Source organism: Oncorhynchus masou, chromosome 10 (genome assembly GCF_036934945.1).
Source record: "Oncorhynchus masou masou isolate Uvic2021 chromosome 10, UVic_Omas_1.1, whole genome shotgun sequence".
Lineage (NCBI taxonomy): Eukaryota > Metazoa > Chordata > Actinopteri > Salmoniformes > Salmonidae > Oncorhynchus > Oncorhynchus masou.
In genome coordinates, this window is record NC_088221.1 from 5,105,845 (window position 1) to 5,127,262 (window position 21,418).

General features: G+C 42.3%; 2 protein-coding genes across 7 annotated transcripts in view; one reads left to right on the forward strand and one right to left on the reverse strand.

The window, feature by feature from the left end:
• LOC135547069 (serine/threonine-protein phosphatase 2A regulatory subunit B'' subunit beta-like) overlaps positions 1 to 11,018 on the forward strand; it is a 62,505-nt gene extending 51,487 nt beyond the window's left edge. For 2 of the 4 annotated variants that reach the window (XM_064975682.1, XM_064975685.1), the window contains 9 exons: positions 2,801 to 2,875; positions 3,116 to 3,202; positions 3,389 to 3,545; positions 4,160 to 4,208; positions 4,467 to 4,556; positions 4,689 to 4,864; positions 6,977 to 7,095; positions 7,203 to 7,309; positions 9,780 to 11,018. In XM_064975682.1, coding sequence (XP_064831754.1) covers positions 2,801 to 2,875; positions 3,116 to 3,202; positions 3,389 to 3,545; positions 4,160 to 4,208; positions 4,467 to 4,556; positions 4,689 to 4,864; positions 6,977 to 7,095; positions 7,203 to 7,309; positions 9,780 to 9,900 — 981 coding nt within the window. In that variant the 3' untranslated portion in view covers positions 9,901 to 11,018. Of the gene's footprint in view, positions 1 to 2,800; positions 2,876 to 3,115; positions 3,203 to 3,388; positions 3,546 to 4,159; positions 4,209 to 4,466; positions 4,557 to 4,688; positions 4,865 to 6,976; positions 7,096 to 7,202; positions 7,310 to 7,652; positions 7,717 to 9,779 lie in introns of all 4 variants that reach the window. The other 2 variants (XM_064975684.1, XM_064975683.1) reach the window with 2 other exon arrangements.
• Positions 11,019 to 11,052: 34 nt separating this feature from the next.
• si:ch211-269e2.1 (cohesin subunit SA-2) overlaps positions 11,053 to 21,418 on the reverse strand; it is a 43,673-nt gene continuing 33,307 nt past the window's right edge. For all 3 annotated transcript variants that reach the window (XM_064975680.1, XM_064975678.1, XM_064975679.1), the window contains 13 exons: positions 21,128 to 21,328; positions 20,927 to 21,003; positions 20,725 to 20,812; positions 20,439 to 20,519; positions 20,222 to 20,314; positions 19,019 to 19,193; positions 17,520 to 17,659; positions 15,788 to 15,889; positions 14,219 to 14,373; positions 13,867 to 13,995; positions 12,851 to 13,062; positions 12,596 to 12,674; positions 11,053 to 12,343 (listed from right to left, as the gene is read on the reverse strand). In XM_064975680.1, the coding sequence (XP_064831752.1) occupies positions 12,211 to 12,343; positions 12,596 to 12,674; positions 12,851 to 13,062; positions 13,867 to 13,995; positions 14,219 to 14,373; positions 15,788 to 15,889; positions 17,520 to 17,659; positions 19,019 to 19,193; positions 20,222 to 20,314; positions 20,439 to 20,519; positions 20,725 to 20,812; positions 20,927 to 21,003; positions 21,128 to 21,328 (1,665 nt within the window). In that variant the 3' untranslated portion in view covers positions 11,053 to 12,210. The remainder of the gene's footprint in view (positions 12,344 to 12,595; positions 12,675 to 12,850; positions 13,063 to 13,866; positions 13,996 to 14,218; positions 14,374 to 15,787; positions 15,890 to 17,519; positions 17,660 to 19,018; positions 19,194 to 20,221; positions 20,315 to 20,438; positions 20,520 to 20,724; positions 20,813 to 20,926; positions 21,004 to 21,127; positions 21,329 to 21,418) is intronic.

Consider the following 21,418-nt stretch of genomic DNA (forward strand, 5'->3'; position numbering starts at 1 on the left):
AGTACAACCCCAAGAACACCATCCCAACCGTGAAGCATGGAGGTGGAAATGTCATTCTTTGGGGATGCTTTTCTGCAAAGGGGACAGGACGACTGCACCGTATTGAGGGGAGGATGGATGGGGCCATGTTTCGCGAGATCTTGGCCAACAACCTCCTTCCTTCATTAAGAGCATTGAAGATGGGTCGTGGCTGGATCTTCCAGCATGACAACGACCCGAAACACACAGCCAGGGCAACTAAGGAGTGGCTCCGTAAGAAGCATCTCAAGGTCCTGGAGTGGCCTAGCCAGTCTCCAGACCTGAACTCAATAGAAAATCTTTGGAGGGAGCTGAAAGTCCGTATTGCCCAGCGACAGCCCCGAGACCTGAAGGATCTGGAGGAGGTCTGTATGGAGGAGTGGGCCAAAATCCCTGCTGCAGTGTGTTCAAACCTAGTCAAGAACTACAGGAAACGTATGATCTCTGTAATTGAGAAGTACCAAATATTAGGTTCTGCTTTTCTGATGTATCAAATACTTATGTCATGCAATAAAATGCAAATGAATTACTTAATCATACAATGTGATTTTCTAGATTTTTGTTTAAGATTCTGTCTCTCACAGTTGAAGTGTACCTATGATAAAAATTACAGACCTCTACATGCTTTGTAAGAAACCTGCAAAATCAGCAGTGTTATCAAATACTTGTTCTCCCCACTACACACGTGCACACGTACACACGTACACACACACACACACACACACACACACACACACACACACACACACACACACACACACACAAAGTAAGAGAAGCTTAGGCTCTCTCTCTCCCCAGAGAGAGAGAGAGAGCGATTTGCCGGAGGCATGTTAAGACACCAACATATATTTCTTTATCCTTGTCAGATACTACTGCGTCTATAGGCGCACAGAAGGGGGCATTTTCGATCAGAATACGTTTTATATTGTTACATTATATGAGTAACTGGTAGGCTTTAAATATTCTTCCTCACCTCAAATTCAACTGTCGGAGTCAGTTGGAGCGCCGGTGTGCACTGCCTTCATATCATAGGCCTGCTTAAACTTAATTTGGCCAGAGAAAATGGCTCAACAGAATGAAACAAAACATTTGCGAACTGGTTTAAAAATAAAAGTTTTGAACAGGTCATATTGCAGCAATTACCAAGAAAGGCTAGTGCCTACCTTACCTAACAAATGAAAGCAATAGGCTAATGATATTTATTTTACAACAGGTCTACTCATAACCTTAAATACGGTGCACACAATTAAAATGACAGATCTTACTTAATTTAGCACACACATGTCTCAACAGAATGAAACCTAACATATTTTGAATATTTAAATAACTTGTTTAGATGAATTAATATGCCTACAATAATAATAATGATGTAATAAAACATGTAAAGTTCAAAAAGCATCCTACCTGAATAGCGAGTTGTACAGTAGCCTGCATTTGTTCTCGCCAACGTTCTTCTCATCTTTGTACACTACAATATTAAAACGTTTCCATGCAGAGGACATTCCCCTTGTAAACTTTACACTATAAGCATACTCTCAAACTTTTGTTTTAATTAAATGAGAATGTCCTCCATCGTAGCAATCAACAATATAGCCTCCTCTCTCGCTCTCTCCTCAGCAGCAGATGCATATACGGAAGAGTGAGAGAATGGTGCAAAAGTGCTAAATTGGAGTGTATGACAGGATCGGCCAAAAATGGTCAATTACCGGCTAACGTAAACCCTGCTGTCTGTCTACCTACCTGGTGATGTACCGTCTCTGCCCCAAATTGGGCTGATTCATATTCATGCTGGCAGAACCGTCTGGGCCATGACAAAACACCTGTTAGCATACCGGGAGGAGATGCCTTCTGGCACTCACCGTTTAATTTGTATTGCGACGCCGGGGCGAATGGGCTCTGACTGTTGTGATGGATGAAGGAAGGATTGGCGCCGAGTAGATGTGACTGTCCCCGGCAGTTTCCTCACCCTGGTGATTTATGGATTTTTCTATTATTTAATTTCTCATAGGAAGGGTTAAGAGGGAGGAGTGGGCGCACCGCAGTCTGCCTCAAAATAAAGCTATTTTAATTTCACTGCTGCCTTCGCATTTACATCAACGTTTAGTTCCTTTCACTTATCTGACAGAGGGGTTAAAAAAAACGACAGGGGGTGATTCTCATGGCTTGGATTAAAGTACAGTTCATTGGAGATTCTGCTCACCAGTCACCACATGAAAGCATCTGTGTGTGGTGGTCCAGCATGGAGAATATGAGCAGCTATATAACAGAGCAGGCCTCTTCTCCCATTCGTCTCCTATTGTTTCCATGGTCTCAATGTCTCCACGATGTCCCCTACTCATGCCGGCCATTTTAAAGGGATAAGAGTCTGTTTCATACTTCAAAAGTGCAATTCAATTGTCCTCCCAATTTAGATTCTTCCCATTCATCTGCCATTGCGGTCTGCGGATTTCTCCTAATGCATAGCTGGATCTACACAACAGATGGAGCGTCTATATGGATGGACGCTGCTTGACATGAGGCCACCTTTTTGAAGTTCCAATACATCTTGAATATGGTGTTTGAGCTAGTCAAGCCCTTTCAACATCTCTCCAACAGGCAGAGCAGAAAATGGGGTCTGTCTTTCTGCTACTAACTCCCCAGAGTCCCCAGAGAGTGATTTGACATACTGTTGTATGTTTGATTGTCTCTCTGGCGCTTGTCTTGTGGCAAGGCCCAGTTAGTCCTCTGGACCTCTCCCCAGCCTTGTTGTAAATGTTATTAACCTCCTGTCTGTGTTGTTCAGGATGTGGTGAACTCTCACGCAGGCCTGGCCTTCCTGAAGGAGGCGTCTGACTTCCACTCACGCTACATCACCACAGTAAGTCATTATACATACCACACCAAAATACATTTTTTTTATTTTTATTTTTTTTTACCCATACCACTTGGTATGTCTACAGAAGTTAGCGTGTGATGTGTAATGTAATATCAAATGTGTCCTATTGTGACTGACTCTGAAGCCTTTTTGTCATATACATATTTTTTTCTGTGTCTGTGGATGAGTTGAAGTGATCTTTTGAGTGTTCTGGAGGCTATTAAAGCTGTGTGTTGTCTGCAGGTTGCCCAGAGGATATTCTACAATGTGAACAGGTCATGGTCAGGCAGGATCAGCTGTTCAGAGCTCAGGAAAAGCAGCTTTCTCCAGGTAGGAAGGGAGTTTTGAGGTGGAACTGATCAGTTGTCACATCTGGAGTAGTGCTGTGAGTCGGATGAAGATGGGGCCCACCCTCGTGTCGAGTCTACTTCCTCATCACTATATCTGTTAAAAGTGCTTAAAAGTCACCAGTGATTTGATTTGGCTGGTTGGTTGATGAATTGATTGGTCCAACAGAACGTGGCCCTGCTAGAGCAGGAGGAGGACGTGAACCAGCTAACAGAGTTCTTCTCCTACGAACATTTCTACGTTATCTACTGCAAGTTCTGGGAGCTGGACACAGACCATGACCTATACATAGACCAGAGAGACCTGGCCCGACACAACGACCAAGGTACACAGAAACACACACACACACACGACCTCAACATAGTTAAAAGAGAGCTAAGGTGTATGTCACGTAGCGGGATATAGAGTTCACAAACTCAATTCTGAATTAAGGATAACCGTTGAGTTGGAAAGCGCTAGCTTTGTGACATACCCCTCTGGTCCGACACAAGGACGAAGGTGTGTGTGTGTGTACACACACACACAGAGAGGATTACCAAGGCAACCTTAATGTTCAAGTGTGCTCCCACACACCACTCCATATGTTCCTGGTCATGAAGGAAACAGGAAAGGAAGATCAATGGGGCAATAGGCCTAACTCGTCCACCCACCCCTCCCCCCAAATGAATGTCTTGGTTGAATTGGATGACGCCATGTCTGGCTCCATTTATTAGTCCTGTAGATCTCCCCTACAAGCAGAAATCACTGTATTTATTGTATGGAAAAGATAAAGGAGAGGTTAACAGTTACATCATTCACTTTACTTCCCAATGAGCTGGATTTATGATCTGTGACTGGATCACATCTATAATGGAAGACCTTGTACACTGTAACTCGCCTCACATTGTTATCTTGCGTAGTTTGTAAAGTTTTTTTTCTTTTTTCTCCTGTGTTGTCCAGCTATCTCCCACAAGATGATTGAAAGAATATTTTCTGGGACAGTTACCAGGTAAGAGACATGAACTAATGAATGGCTGTTATGACGTTCCACATCGACTCCTTTCACTGAGTTGAGGTTGGCTTGGGTCCCCTGTGTGTTTTTCCTTAGATAAACACAACATTTAATCTACTATTGTTTAAAGCTCTGTCTAGATATTGCTATTTGCTAGACATAAACAAATATTCCCTGCAAATGAAGCTTGATAGAATTGAAGGTGAAGTTGGAGTGGCGTGTTTGAGTGTTGCCCTACCATCTCTCTCGTCACAGGGATCGACGTCTGCGTAAAGACGGCAGGCTGAGCTACGCTGACTTTGTCTGGTTCCTCATCTCCGAAGAAGACAAGAAGACTGACACCAGGTACTACACACAGTAACACCAGCCTCACATTGGAAACAAAGTAGTCCCCCACCCCCCTCCATATGGAGTACTGATTTATTGGCGATACCACTCTATCCTGTGTCTCTATCCTGTCTCTTTCTCCCTCCACAGTATAGAGTACTGGTTCCGGTGTATGGACCTGGATGGGGACGGTGTGTTGTCTATGTACGAGCTGGAGTATTTCTATGAGGAGCAGTGTGTGAAGTTGGAGACCATGGCAATCGAGCCCCTGCCCTTCGAGGACTGTCTCTGTCAGATGCTCGACCTGGTCAAGCCGGAGGTCGAGGGTCAGACACCTAAACGCAAATTCTAAAATTGTTTCATCGTGACATGCAAACAATAGATGCGTGTTAGTAATGAAGTAAAGAGCTAGCATGCACACACACCAGTACATCACAGAAACTGTTACAAATAGTAATATATTCCTGCGCTGATTGAAAGACTGACTAATCAAAGGGTTCCAACCTCTTTACGTATTTACAATTTATTTGACAGCACAGTCAGAAATTAGAGAAAGAGATGCATGTAGAGGGACAGACAGATGAGATGGGCTGAGGCACGATTCACAGCCACGTTGCCAGGGGTATTTAGACACCTTACGTTTTCCACATTTTGTAACATTAGTCTCATTCTAAAATGTATTAAATTGTCACACCCCCCCTCAATCTACACACAATACCCCATAATGATAAAGGGATAACAGGTTTTTACAAATGTTAGAAAATATTTAAAAAAGTTAAATTACATATCACATAAGTCTTCAGACCCTTTACTCGGTACTTTGTTGAAGCACCTTTGGCAGTGATTACAGCCTCGAGTCTTCTTGGGTATGACGTTACAAGCTTCGCACACCTGTATTTGGGGAGTTTCTCCCATTCTTCTCTGCAGATCCTCTCAAGCTCGGTCAGGTTGGATGGGGAGAGAAGCTGCACAGCTATTTTCAGGTCTCTCCAAAGATGTTCTATTCTAGTCCGGGCTCTTGCTGGTTCACTCAAGGACTCAGAAACTTGTCCCAAAGCCACTCTTGGCTGTGTGCTTAGGGTAGTTGTCCTGTTGGAAGGTGAACCTTCACTCCAGTCTGAGGTCCAGGTTTTTATCAAGGATCTCTCTGTACTTTGCTCCGTTAATCTTTCCCTCGATCCTCACTAATCTCAGTCCCTGCCGCTGAAAAACATCCCCGCAGCATGCTGCCACCACCATCCTTCACCGTAGGGATGGTGCCAGGTTTCCTCCAGATGCGACACTTGGCATTCAGGCCGAAGAGTTCAATATTGTTTATCAGACCTAAGAATCTTGTTTCTCATGGTCTTAGAGTATTTAGGTGCTGGGCTGCCATGTGCCTTTTTACTGAGGAGTGGCTTCCGTCTGGCCAATCTACGATAAAGTTCTTGTTGGAGTGCTGCAGAGATGGGAGAACCTTCCAGAAGGACAACCATCTCCACAGAGGACCTCTGGAGCTCTGTCAGGTTCTTGGTCATCTCCCTGACTAAGGCCCTTCTCCCCCGATTGCTCGGTTTGGCCGGGCGGCCAGCTCTAGGAAGAGTCTTGGTGGTTCCAAACTTCTTCCATTTAAGAATTATGAAGGCCACTGTGTTCTTGAGACCCTTCAATGCTGCAGACTTTTTTTAGTTCCCTTCCCCAGATCTGTCTCGGAGCTCTTAGGACAATTCCTTCAACCTCCATAGCTTGGTTTTTGCTCTGACATGCACTTTCAACTGGGACCTTTTATATAGACAGGTGTGTGCCTTTCCAAATCGTGTCCAATCAATTGAATTTACCACAGGTGGACTCCAAGTTGTAGAAAAATCTCATGGATGATCAATGGAAATAGGATGCACCGGAGCTCAATTGAGTCTCATAGCAAAGGGTCTGAATATTTAAGTAAATAAGGTATGTTTTTTACTTGTAATAAATTTGCAAAAAATGCTAAACCTATTTTTGCTTCGCCATTATGGGGTATTGTGTGTATACTGAGGATTTTACAATACGGCTGTAATGTAACAAAGTGGGAAAAGGGAAGGGGTCTGAATACTTTCCGAATGCACTGTGTGTGGTCCGGAGTTGGTACTCCAGCACACGACTATGAATGCTAGCCTAGTTTGATGTCACACGAAGCTGTTTGTTCCAGCGCGTAGCATTTTTAGACCGAAGCTTTGGTAAATTTGCTAACACCTTCCCACCTTCCATGACTTGGGTGAAAAACACATACTGTATACCACAACGGAACATGTTTGAGGTGTGTTTGATTAATTTTGAGAAAAAATGACTACAGTATTGGTTCCAATGTACCAGGTAAACTAAATCAAGCTCAGGTATTTGACCTAGTTTTAGAGCACCACTAAATCTTTAAAAGCAGCTGAATTGGGCATACAAAAAAATGAGATTTCTATTCTGCCCAGGAAAGATCACCCTACGGGACCTGAAGCAGTGTAAGTTGTCTCACATCTTCTATGACACCTTCTTCAACATCGAGAAATACCTGGACCACGAGCAGAAAGACCCCTTCTCTGTTGTAAGGGTAACTATTGACTACGACAGGATGTTATTATTGCTCAGGGATGACATATGACCTCAGGGCCTGAGGCCGTGGGGGATGATGGAGTTTTGTTGGTTGTCTTTTGTAAGGAGGCTGAGACAGAGGGCCAAGAGATCTCGGACTGGGAAAAATATGCAGCGGAGGAGTACGATATCCTGGTTGCCGAGGAGACTACTACTGATCAGTACAACGACGGGTAAGACGGACGGACTGACTACACTCAACCAGTGTTCTATAATTTACTGGACAGGTTCGCAGAAGCCTCTTGTTGATTTAATGACAAATCTCTCATCTGTTTCTGTAGAGGAGAAAGTCAATAGTTGAGTTCAGTTGGTTAGAGGACTGACTGCTGTCCTGAAGGATAATTTGTCCTTTGACCTATTCTGCAGTAGGAAAGCCAGGGTTAGATTAGCACTGTAGATGATATGTATGCCAAGTGTTTTTGTTATGGCTTGACTTCAGGAGGATTGCGTAGAATGATTATAGGGGGCCAGTGTGAGGGACCAGGCTGTTAACAGGCTATTGTGTGGTGGTTTTAGGAACACCACAGACTTCTAAAGACAAGCTGGGTAGGATGAGGGAGAGGCTGCTTTGCCTGGCCAGGTAAGAGACCAGGGTGTCTGTCTATCCTCAGGGTGTAGGCTCTCTTTCACTCCTTCACTCCTCCATGCTCGCTCAGTTCCAATTCCACCCCTAGCCTCTAGGGACATTTCTAAAAGGTTTGGATAGGTAGTAGTGGGTAGGTACATGGTAAGCACTCTTGGGTGTATTTTTGGTCATAACTACACTCTTTCTACACTCTGTTCTTTCAACACCTAGGACATAGGGAGGTAGGTAGGGGCTACAGGCTGATGTGGAATTGATAAGGCAGCTGTGTTTGAAAACCAATCCCTTCCTCAGCACTCTCAGTGGAACTCTTCACCACCAGTTTTTTCCCTCCTGTTGTCCTCACCTGTTAATCTCTTGAATGATGCTCCTCCATGGAGTTAATCCCTGCATATCTACTGTACCACTTTTTGTCCTGTGTCATGTAGATACTTTCCACCTGGCTACCCCTACCCCTGCCAACAGCTCTGCACCCCACCCCACCCACACCCACACAGAGCAATTTGCCCAAGCTTCCCCCACTTCTCCTTCACCCATATCCAGATATCCTACCTTTCTAAAGTCTTTGAAAGCCAAGATAACAGATCACTGACTATTCCAAATCCCACCGTACCTTCTCCACTATGCAATCTGGATTCCGAGCAGGTCATGGGTGCACCTCAGCCACGCTCAAGGTCCTAAACGATATCATAACCACCATCTTCATCGACCTGGCCAAGGCTTTTGACTGTCAATCACCGCATTCTTATCGGCAGACTCAACAGCCTTGGTTTCTCAAATGATTGCCCCGCCTTGTTTACGGGGGTGCCAGTAATTCTCGGGCCGACTCTTTTCTCTGAATATATCAATGATGTCGCTCTTGCTGCTGGTGATTCTCTAATCCACCTATACGCAGACAACACCATTCTGTATACTTCTGGCCCTTCTTTGGACACTGTGTTAACAAACCTCCAGACAAGCTTCAATGCCAAACAACACTCCTTCCGTGGCCTCCAACTGCAAGTAAAACTAAATGCATGCTCTTCTACAGATCGCTGCCTGCACCCGCCCGCCTGTCTAGCATCACTACTCTGGACGGTTGACTTAGAATATGTGGACAACTACAAATACTTAACTATCTGGTTAGACTGTAGCCTCTCCTTCCAGACTCACAGTAAGCATCTCCAATCCAAAATTCAATCTAGAATCGACTTCCTATTTCACAACAAAGCCTCCTTTACTTATGCTGTTAAACGTACCCTCGTAAAATTGACTACCCTACCCATCCTCGACGATGTAATTTACAAAATAGCTTCCAACACTCTACTCAGCAAATTGGATGTAGTCTATCACAGTGCCATCCATTTTGTCAAAGTCCCATGTACTACCCACCATTGCGACCTGTATGCTCTCGTTAGTTGGCCCTAGCTTCATATTCGTCCCCAAACCCACTGGCTCCAGGTCATCTAAGTCTTTGCTAGGTAAAACCCCGCCTTCTCAGCTCACTGGTCACCATAGCAACAACCACCCGTAGCACACGCAGGAAAATTTCACTTGTCATCTCCAAAGCCAACACTTCCTTTGGCCGCCTTTCCTTCCAGTTCTCTGCTGCCAATGATGAACGAATTGCAAAAAAAAATAAAAAAATCACTGAAGCTGGATACTTATAGCTCCCTCACTAACTTTAAGCATCAGCTGTCAGAGCAGCTTACCGATCACTGCACCTGTACACAGCCCATCTGTAAATAGCCCCCCCCCCCAACTACCTCATTCCCATATTGTTATTTGTTTTGCACCCCAATCACTGCAGTGTTAGTGGCAAAATAATTACAATTTAGCATTAAGGCCTATTTATTGCCTTACCTCCCTAATCTTACTACATTTGCACACTGTATATTGACTGTACGTTTATTTATCCCATGTGTAACTCTGTGTTTGTCGCATTGCTTTGCTTTATCTTGGCCAGGTCGTAGTTGTAAATAAGAACTTGTTCAACTGGCCTACCTGGTTAAATAAAAAATAATATGCAATGCTTTTATTTCACAATGTTGGAAGAACTCTCTCGCTCATATTCCCTGTAGGTATGACAATGCTCTGAGTCACATCTCCAGTGAATTGTGTCTGAGGACAGAGGAGAGACATTTCTTTGAGATCCCCAACCCTCACTGCAATCTGGACTTGGATGAGGACGACTTTGAATAACTAGCACTGGGAGACCAACAAAACAGGGAGAAGAAGCGGCTACGGGATACAGGACATTGAGCAGTTGAACGCCAAACCAGAACCAAACGTTCACGCGAAACAATGGTACAGATACGATCACACAGTAGTGAGTGATGGTCAAACGGCTAACTCTGAACCACAGACACTTGTCAAACGAGGAATGAAAACAAGCGCTACCACCAAACTACAGGACAACCATCACACGGTTACTTAGTGGAAGCCGGCAGCCACAGGAACAGGAAACGCCCACCAGACACTAGTCAGAGGGGGAAGTAGCATCTTGATCTGCCAAACGATGCAGGTGCCGGTACCAGCTCTTACCTTTAAGTAGAGGACACTTCAGTCCATGGCCTCAAACCGCCTCACGTTTTGCCTTTTCTTTCTTTACTCAGTTAAGTGACATCACGGTTGCAACAATGTGTTTAAGAAAAGGTGCTGCCGTCATCTTAGCAGTGGTGTTAAACATACCTTAATTTGTTTAAATGCTGGTTCCTACTGGGTCCTGGCTCAACACTTTGTTATGTGGTGGCTTGCGAGGCAATTCAGGAGGCCTTGAGTGGGTTGCAGCGTAAAACATTTAGGAGATCCGAGAGACTTTTAGGTGTGTCGATCACAGCATGAACGTTTGGTAACCATTAGACAAGAGCCACTGCAGCACACTTGAATTATTAAGTTAATATCCCACATCAATGACAAACATTGTTTTGTTACTCATTCTTAGGAATTGGCTAATTCAACATTCCAGAGATATGAACCATAGAGTCGTTTCTGGTCCGATTGCAAAGTAAAAAGGTACGGTCTACCTGCTGGGGGGGGGGCAGGGTAGTAGAGTGCTTGAGCTCAGTCCAAATGCCTGGCAAGGCACAGACTAACTGTACAATATTGAGTTCATCAGTATAACATATTCTGTGTCATATGCTATTTTTGTGTGTGAGATGGAGTTATAAATTTGAAATAAACTGTAAATATTTATTTTGTGCTTGCTGTGTTGCAAAATAGGTGGTCAGATGTTTTAAAAATTGTTTTTAAATATCTGACAAAGTACTTTAATACAGGAAGTAAAATGTATGTTTTGTTCAAATAAAGAATGAAAAAGATTGTGGCATTTCTTCATGGAAAGAAGCAAGAGCATTTTGTGCGAGTGATATTTATTGATGGTACAATTTCCAATGACAAGTCAATTAAAACAGGTAAAAATCTACCATTAGAACAACAGATGAACAGTGGTGTGTTTCAATAACAATCCTATTTAGGTGAGATCTAAGCCATAACACAATCACCTACTAGCTAGGGCACATCTGACTCATTGTCTATATGACCCTAACCTCTTATACACACACAATATGCTTATTTTATAATCAAAATTAAAACGCTGGCACCAAAATAGCATTTGCTACGATTTTAAGTTGACATTTTCATGAATATGCTTTTAGTGTAAAAACGAGCCCACTAGTGTTCCCTAAAAGCTGTTGATATAAACAATTGAGTCATTCTTTCAAGCTTGAGTACAATTTATCATTCTTTAGTATCGTGAGGGATTTTTCCCAAGAGCGAAGTGGAATAACAGCACCAGCAGAAACATTGGTTTCAATACAAATAAAGAGCTTATATCCATAATGCACCACATTGTCCTGGAATCAATTAAAATACTGGGTAATTAGTCAACCTACCATTGGTACAGCACCTAAGGAAGACTGTCATTGTCTACATGGGCTGGAAGCTGTAAAAAAAACTTTTGTCAAAGAGCCAGTTCTATTTTGACAGTTGGTTTAAATAAGGTTACAGAAAAATACTCCGTCTCATCTCCTTTCCTACATCTGGATGGGGGAAAAGCATACACCAGAATATTTTCTTCCTCTTTCAAATCAGTGCCATAAAGGAGAGGAAGCAAGACTGTTGTCCCTTTTGATAACTAAGATACGTATAAGGGTGTTTATTCAATCCTTGTCCAGACACGACCCCCAGCCACCTGTGTAGATATCAATCGGTATTGGGAGTTATAAGCAATATGGTACTACCACCACATCCTTTCTGATAGGAAAGGTGATAATGTTTGTCATATTGCTCCCATCCATTCTTATATCGACTCATCACATACGCTGCTGCTACTATCATGTTGCCTAGTTATATTTAAATCGTACACCTACACATCGACTCAGTACTGGTACCCCAAGTTATCGTTACTCATTGGTGTATTTATTATTACTTCACTATTTTCTTTCTCTCCGCATTGTTGGGAAGGTCCCGTAAGTAAGCATTTGACTTATTTTATTCGATCCATCTTCCAGTTCACAGGTCAACCTCCACAGTGTCCACATCCAATTCCTCGTTAGCGTGGAACGGCTCCTCTGATATCACTATGGTCGGCGGGGGTTCCCTGGCGATGGGACCAAGCTCAACCTCTGGCTTCCTGTCCTCTGGGCTGACCGGGTCAAAGACAAATATAATTAATAGAACCATTATACTCTATGGTAAGAAACAGTGAGCCCTGCTTGAATTGATTTTTCTTTTTAATGCATCCCTTCCTGGGGAAGCAGTCACTGATCTGTACATGATTGAAAAAGGAAACACTGCCTTCAATCATTCATTGTAAAACGGAGTTGGGATCAGTTCCATCTCCAATCCACTTAATTCAGGGTTAGGGTTGGGATAAGTGTTAAGTTAGGGTTTCTACCTTGTACTGCTGCTGGCCTTATGGAGCCTCCTTACTTTGGTCTCAGTAGAGGTAAGAGCAGATTGGGACCTCAGGTCTCCTATCAAAGACAATATACATTGCTCAATCGAATATGTTTTGTGTGCATAACGATCTTGCCGGCCTTTTATGGCACTCTGAAAACTGAATATGTAAGAATAAATCCTATACAAAGCAGTGCAATCACTCATGGAAGTCATGATCAGAAGGTCCCTGTCTTGACATCAAAGTACCTACCATCAGCAGTCGGGCTGTGTCTGACAGAGGGAGAGCGTGAGCGATTGGCTAGAGACGGTTGCTTTAGCGTATCAGAGCTGATGAAGGACACAGCATCTTCCCCCTCAGCCCCAGTAGCCAATAAGGAGGCTCGGTAGTAGATGAGTGGCAGCCAACACTCCTCTCTGTTACTGATGATCTGTTCACTTATGTACCTCTGTAGGTAGGTGTAACTGGAGGGAGAGAGGGACAGGTTTAAGCTAGTCCACTGACATACAAACAGTCTTTAAAGGTCCAATGCAGCCATTTTTATCTCAGTAGTTACCAGAAATGAGTTAATATTAAGTACCTTACTGTGATTGTTTTGAGTTAATAATGGTCAAAAAGAAACACACAGCCTCTCAAGCAAAACTTTTGCTAGGATTGTCAAAGTAGTCTGAGTGGGGAGAGGAAAAGTGAAAACTAGCTGTTAATGACAGAGCAGGTTTGGGATGCTTTCATATTGGTCTATCTGCCTGAAATGTCAGCCTATTTTGGTGGGATGGAGTTCTGGACTGCCTGGTGACATCACCAGATCTAAAAAGGCATTTTCAGTTTCACAGTATTATTCCAGCCCTCGTGTGGAAATATATATACAGTACCAGTCAAATGTGGACACCTGCTCATTCAAGGGGTTTTATTTGTACTATTTTCTACATTGTAGAATAATAGCAAAGACATCAAAACTATGAAATAACACATGGAATCATGTAGTAACAAAAAAAAAAGTTACATCAAAATATATTTTAGATTCTTCAAAGTAGCCAGCTGGGTGGCTACTTTGAAAAATCTCATATTTTGATTTGTTTAAAACTTTTTTGGTTACCTCATAATTCCATGTGTTATTTCATAGTTTTGATGTCTTTACTATTAATCTACAATGTAGAAAATAGTGAAAATATAGAAAAACCCTGGAATGAGTAGGTGTGTCCAAACTTTTGACTGCACTTGGCCTTTAAGCATGTTATACATATACAGAGAAGAGAACACACACTTACACAATCTTTTTGTCTGGTCTGAGGAGCTTGCTGGAGAACTCGCTGAGGATGGTGAGGTAGGAGAGGTATGGAGGAGAGGGCTTCTCTGCTCTCTGGACAAAGCCCTGAAAAACAAACTCTATACCGTCCCTTCACACACACAGAGAGAGGAAAAGTGAATGAATGACACGAGCGCATTGAGCGTAGGAAATGTGCTAAAAATTGTATTATTAGTATAATTCTTCTGAGTTATTTTAAACAAATGCTCATAGTACTGGTGTGGTGAAATGAGGCCTTGGAAACCATGATGAAGAATATTAAATGGGACGTGAGTGTGCATGTATGTAAGGTTATGAGGGTAGTGTGTACCTACCTATGGATCAGAGTGAGGGACTCTCTGGACTTTGTTTGGTCCCAGCCGAAGGTGAGAGAGAAGCGTCTGGCCAGCTCCTTGATGCTGCTGAATGTTTGGACACCTGAGCTACAGGTGACTCCACTGTCCTGCTCCTGCTTCAGACGCAGGAACAACTGATGAAGTGACAGAGACATCACTGATCAACTTGGTCACAGTTTCTTTCAATTCATGTCTGCTGAATCTAATTCAGTGTACTTTACTCAATTTAGTTCAGATAAATCAAATCCAACTAAAATCCGATCAGCTCAATTTAATCAAACTCAGATCTCTCCCTAATTTAAACCTGAATGATATTTGCCATCCATTAGCCAGCCAACTAAAGGACAACACATACCCATATTCTGAGTGAGGCCAAAAAAGAGCACGGCCTACAAGCCACCCCTCCCTCCTCTGTGGGATCTACCATTAGGCCTTTATTGGATAATATATCTAAAACCTGGAGGCCTGGATAGTGCCAAAATGTCACATTTCCCAATTTAAATTATTTCTCAATTATTTTGGATACAGATTTAAAATGCATGCAAAATATCCTTCTCCCAATGGATTTCATTTGAGGAAGATCAAATCTATTCTAACATTTCTGGATTACAACCAAATTATGATAAATGTGCTATATTATGTATTGGATCACTAAAAAAACAACGTTTACATTACATTTACCAATAAAATGGTCTGATGGTGAAGTGGACATAAATGACCGAACTACAATACATTTTAATACAAAGTTAGCAAGGGATTATTTATTTTGCTACCAGGGAAAGGAAAATATCACCCTGGTTAACTCTTTAGTCATATCCCAGTTGATTTATTTGTACAAAAAAAAACAACATTTTATTTGGAACGGTAATCCAGACAACATTAAACAAGCCTATTTATATAATGAATGTGAATTCAGACCGCGGAAATGATTAAATATTAAAGCATTAGACCTCTCACTAAAGGCTTCAGTCATACAAAATATATATTTACATCCAAACTGGTTCTCTGGCAGATTAGTAAGAATGGCTGACCTAGTGTTTACGAATGGTCTTTTCCCCTTCAGGTTACAATCTCACTTTTGGTTATTTGAAAATGTAAATGTAAAAAATATAGCTATTTTTAAAACAAGCCATAAAGTTGGTTGCAATTTCAGTTTAATCCACCAGAAAAGACAGAAAAATAACAAAGATTATGGTTAAACTCAGATATATTTTTATCAATTAGCATATATTTTTTGGAGGAAAGAAAATGCGCTATAATCTTTGTAGATTATAAATAGGACTGGTGGAGGGTGGCTACTTTTAAGAATCTCAAATATAACACTTTTTTGTTTACTACATGATTCCATGTGTGTTATTTCATAGTTTTCATATCATCACTATTATTCTACAATGTAGAAAACGTGTCCAAACTTTTGACTGGCACTCTTTTTGAGGGGGGGGGGGGGGGGGGGGGTTGTTGGAATGTGCCATGGAGGGTAAAGGGAAGGGTGAAACATGACATAATAAAAAGAGGTGAAGGGGTAGAGGGAGGACAACCCTGGCCCACCTGTTGCAGACAGAGCACCAGCGTGCGAGCACTCTCTATCTTATCCATCTGCCGTGTTCTGCTCAGAGTCTCCTTAATGATGTCACCAAAGTTATTATAATACTGCAGAGAGAGAGAGAGAGAGAGAATATCAGTGGTGAGGAGAGTCATGTCAGAGCCTTTCATGTGGCGCCTGGCCTCTGCCCCCTCACGACAGATAGCTGTATCACTGCGTGTGTGCTTTCTGCTGCTTGTCCCGCTCAGAGAATGTTGATGACCTTACATTCCCTATAATGCTGATGTGCCACACAAAATATACAACTGGATATTCATACCTGTGTGAGAATTCTGATACACTGTTCTAATGTACTGCTCCTATAGTGGTGAGGATGAGGAGGAGTCCTATCCAATATAACCCTAAATCTAGGTTTCCAGTGCGGTATAATAATGCACCCCATTATTTTTATTTCTACTTTGCACATTCTTCCATTGCAAATCTACCATTCCAGGGTTTTACTTGCTATTTTGTATTTACTTTGCCACCATAGCCTTTAAATTTGCCTTTACCTCCCTTATCTCACCTCATTTGCTCACATCGTATATAGACTTGTTATACTGTATTATTGACTGTATGTTTGTTTTACTCCATGTGTAACTCTGTTTGGAACTGCTTTGCTTTATCCTGGCCAGGTCGCAATTGTAAATGAGAACTTGTTCTCAACTTGCCTACCTGGTTAAATAAAGGTGAAATAAATAAAAAATAATAAAATGTTCTACCCAAGTAGAAAACAGTGTCTTCAGAAAGTATTCACGACCCTGGACTTTTTCCACATTTAGAATTTCTGGATTCAATTGAGATTTGTTTTGTCACTGGCCTACACACAACACCCCATAATGTCAAAGTGGAATCATGTTTGATTTTTTAAAATTAATTAAATAATAAAAACCTGAAATGTCTTGAGTCAAAAAGTATTCAACCCCTTTATTATGTCAAGCCTAAATAAGTTCAAGAAGAAACATGTGTTTAACAAGTCACATAATAAATTGCATGGGCTCACTCTTTGTGCAATAATAGTGTAACTATTACCTCATCTCTGTACCCCACACATACAGATAATTGTAACGTCCCTCAATGTCAAACACAGATTCAACCACAAAGACCAGGGAGGTTTTCAAAAGCCTTGCAAAGGACACCTATTGGTAGATGAGTAAAAACAAAAAAAACGGAATATCTCTTTGAGCAATCAATACACCCAGCCACCTTTCAACAGGACAATAACCTGAAGCACAAGGCTAAATCTACACTAGAGTTGATTACAAAGAAGAGTGATTGTTTCTGATTCACTTAAATCTGCAGTAAGACTTGAATTGTTGTCAATGATCAACAACCAATTTGACAGAGAGTTACGAATTTGGAAAATGATGGGGAAATATTGTACAACCCAGGTATACAAAGCTCACAGGGGATTTTTCCATTGACTCAGGGGTGTGAATACTTATGTAAATTAGCTATTTCAGTATTTCATTTTCAATAAATTTGCAAAAATGTCTAAACATTTTCTACTTCATCATTATGGGGTATTGTGTGTAGATGGGTGAGAAAAAAATATGACATTTAATCCGTTTTGAATTCAGTTTGTAACAACAACATGTGGAATAAGTAAAGGGATCTGAATACTTTCCGAATACACTGTATATATTCCTTGAAATATGTATATTGTATGCAGAAATCACTTTGTGATAGTAGCATTACCTTCATGTAATACTTAAAGAGATCAGCAGCCATACTCATCTCCAGCACCCCGTGTACTATGAGTTTACAGAAGCCTGCCAATAAGCTCCTACGTCTGTGGAGCTCCTCCAACCTCCCCTCACCAGACTCTACATCACCACCTGAGAGAGATGCAGAATGAGTAAGGGGAAGAAAAGGATGAACGAGAGGAAAAGCAAAAAAGAGAAGAAAGAAAGCGGGGAATGAGAGACAGATGAGAGGGAAAGAGTGGTTTAGTTAGTTTCAGGACAACGGGTTTAACAGGTGGAAATAAGTGACAACATGCAACTATAGTTATGACACCATGTGGGTTCAATCTTTCACAGAGCCAATAAAACGCTCGCAGAGGTGAACCAAAGTTAATGCTATTTTCTCACGGAAAAACATTGCCCTTATTTCATAACGTAATGCCGTTGCCCCGAGACTGATCTCCAATCCACCACCTAATAGAAAACAGTGTCTATACTATAATGGCCACGAAGTAAATCAAATAACACAATAGATCTTTATTACATGTTCCAAACCAATAGTCCCATATTGCATTTGTTTGAACATATGAGAAATTCCTTCCTATGCGCTTATTGACTTATCTTGACTATCCATGTGAGGACGCAATATGTTTCCCATGAGAAAAGCTGTCATCAAGTACCATTGATTATGAATGCCTCCTCTTGACCATCAATACTCAATACACAGTAAATGGCCCAAACAAAATACATTCTCGGAGAATAAAGCAGTGCATGCGTTTTCTATCGATCCCGTTTCCTTTGTTTAAATATAGACATTTTTTTTTTTCAATAGAACTTTTCCCACTGTGGAATCTGTAGAAAAATATATCCAAACGCTATACAAAGCATCCATAGACACGTCACCTAACAAATACTTGGACTAATCTCTTGGACTAATGTATAATGAGCACTGGGTGTGTATTACTGGCTTTCCTACGCGATTTGAAGTCAACTGTTAGGTCAGGTTTGAGGAGTAGAATGTGAAGTGATTTATAGCCTAGGAGCACCTCTGTGTAGATCCATTTAGCTACGACTGCGGCTGTGAATTTAATATCTGAATGTATTATCATGATTAACTTGTAACAGAAACAGGGAGTGAACTGTAAACCTGTGACATACTGTACATCTGTACCATCCTACAGTCTGACAAAGAAAAACAGTGCCATCTGCTGGGGAAAGGTACAAGTGTGTAAGACACAGGACGAAACAAAGAGACAGAGGTGCTATTTTCTCTAGCCTCATCTTGTCTTACGAATATAATTTTCATCATCATTGCACTCTAACCTGCCGTAATACATTCCTGCAAACTTTGGACAAACTCGTACTGATTTCCAGTCAAGTTTGGGGACCTGGGGGAGAAGAGGTGAGCAAGTCAGGTAGAGGTATGGTAAGAGGGGGGGGTGCAATAAGCTCGCTCGCCGTCTCTAATAGAGTATCTACAGTAATCAGAAGTAGAGTTGTCAATGGTCTCACCCCTGCTGTGGCTGTCGTACTCTGCTCCAGTGAAGACATGCTCCAGAATGAAGGCAAGCAGCGCCCTCTGAAGTTTCGGGTCGGGAGTGTAGAGCAGGGGGCCGTAAGACGAGGGATCCCACACTTGCAACTGGTAGTTGTGGGCCGTCAAGACATCACACAGAGACAGGAATGCCTGGGGGGGGGGGGGTGAGAAAGTGGGAGAGGGATGGAGAAAAATAATAAAAAGAAGAGAGAGACAGGAGCAAGACAACGTATTAGTTCGTTTCACAGTAAAGAGAGCAGTAGCCAACATTCAGAGAACTAAATATATATTTTTTAAAGGATCTTGTGGCATGGTTGTCAGAAGTGTTTCTGCTTTAGCTAACTCTTTAGTAGTTGTCATGATGAATACTAGCTCATGCTAGTTGTGCCCTTCACAGAGAGCGCAGATGAACCACTCAGTGTCAGTGAGGTTATCATACACAGAGATATTGTAGATGGAAAGGCCTGAGCGGTTGAGGACACAATCAATCACATGACCAGTGAGGTAGAACCAATGGTATGTCCAATGGTGTAAGCAGCACATTGTCACATATGCTGGAGCCACCGAAAGGCAGAAACAGAGGAAATAATCATATAAATACTGTTTGTTCTTTAAAGGTCTAATAAAATCACATTTTGACTATAGTACATTTTTACTCATGGGAAGAGATTGCTGATAGTTTCACTAATTATCAGAATGAGGTATGGGGTGGCGGTGTAACAAAATCACTAAGATGTAAACGATAACAGAGTCACTAGGACAGTGGAATAACAAAGTTCATAATTCACTAGTCAATTTTTTTTTTGACCTTTATTTAACTAGGCAAGTCAGTTAAGAACAAATTCGTATTTTCAATGATGGCCTAGGAAGTGGTTTAACTGCCTGTTCAGGGGCAGAATGTCAGACCTTGAACTTGCAACCTTCCGGTTGCTAGTCCAACACTCTAACCACTAGGCTACCCTGCCGCCTCAATACTGATGCACAACATACAGTACAGGTCCATTTAGACAAAATAACATGGAGGCTAGCAGTCCTGTGTTAAGACCAGTTTCATTGAGCCTGCCTTCTGTGCCAGATGGACAGGATTTACACTTTTGTGACTATTCCATTGAATCCACTGCACCAGTGCAGCTGAAGTATTTAAAGGTTCAGACTAATAGTGCTGCGGTGTGTCCTACCTGCTCCTTCACACTCTGATCGTTGTGGGACAGACAACGTAGACACTTCTCACACAATGCTCTCATCTGACTCCTCTGGGCTACAGCCTTTTCCTGCACACACATACACACACGGTCAGTCATAGCATTCAATACATCTGTCCAACCGTACAAGAAACTAGCTAACTGTAAATAAAGCCGGACTAGCAAACTGTAGGAGGTAATATCAGGTGGTCACCCGTGAGGTCAGGGTTTCTCTACTGGTGTTGAGGTTCCAGAGGACAGAGTAAGATACACACTGCAGAGCTTCCACTGTCAGCTGAGGGCAGAGAGAGAGGGAGGTCAGAGGTGGTGAGGCATGGTGTTCTCAACTAGGTTGGTGTTTTATACTTCAACTGTACTGTAAATGCCAAAAGGTTATGTGATGTTCCATATAGGAAGAGCTTGGGGGTTAGTAGGAATGGACTGGTGTGATGTTATTTGACAGAGGGTGATCATAGCTCAGGGCAGGGTATACTATCTACCTGTGTAGGTAATCCACCGTGAATGATCTCCACTGAGAGAAGAGGAAAGACCTGCTCATACAGTCCCCAACGAGACAGGTCCTGGGCACTACAAGAGAGCAGAGCAGGTGTCACACGCGCAGACACGAACGCAGCCATGATCACTTGCGTGCATACAGGCACAAATGCACACACACACAAACAAACGCACACATCATCTTACTTGTGGAAAGCAGTGAGTTTCTTCAGTGTGGATAGAATCTCTCCTGTCTTTTCCTCATCAGCAGTGAAGTTGCCATCCTGAGAAGAAAGAGAGAAAGAGGGGGGGAGAGGAACATGGCAACAGATACATAAATCAATCGCCACTCTGTATTAAAGAAAGATATATTTATGTATGTGTTACACATGGCATCTCTGTGCCTACCTGAAGTGCGTCACCCAGCAGTGCTGCCAATCTGTCTGCCCAGCATTGGACCACTGCATCTCTGCCAGGTCGTGCCAGGGGGTGCCAGGCTGTTTCCTCTCCACACAGGCTGAGGTATGAGCGAGCAGCCGCCTCCAGCACTGCAGGGTCAGTGTGGAGCTCCAAAACAGCTCCCATCTCAGCCAGCAGGCCCGACAACGCCTGGAAGGAAGGGGGGCAGAGAAATACTCTTTAAAACAGGGTTGTTCTGACATTTTCTTTAATTTTGGGTGTATAAAAAAAACACACTGG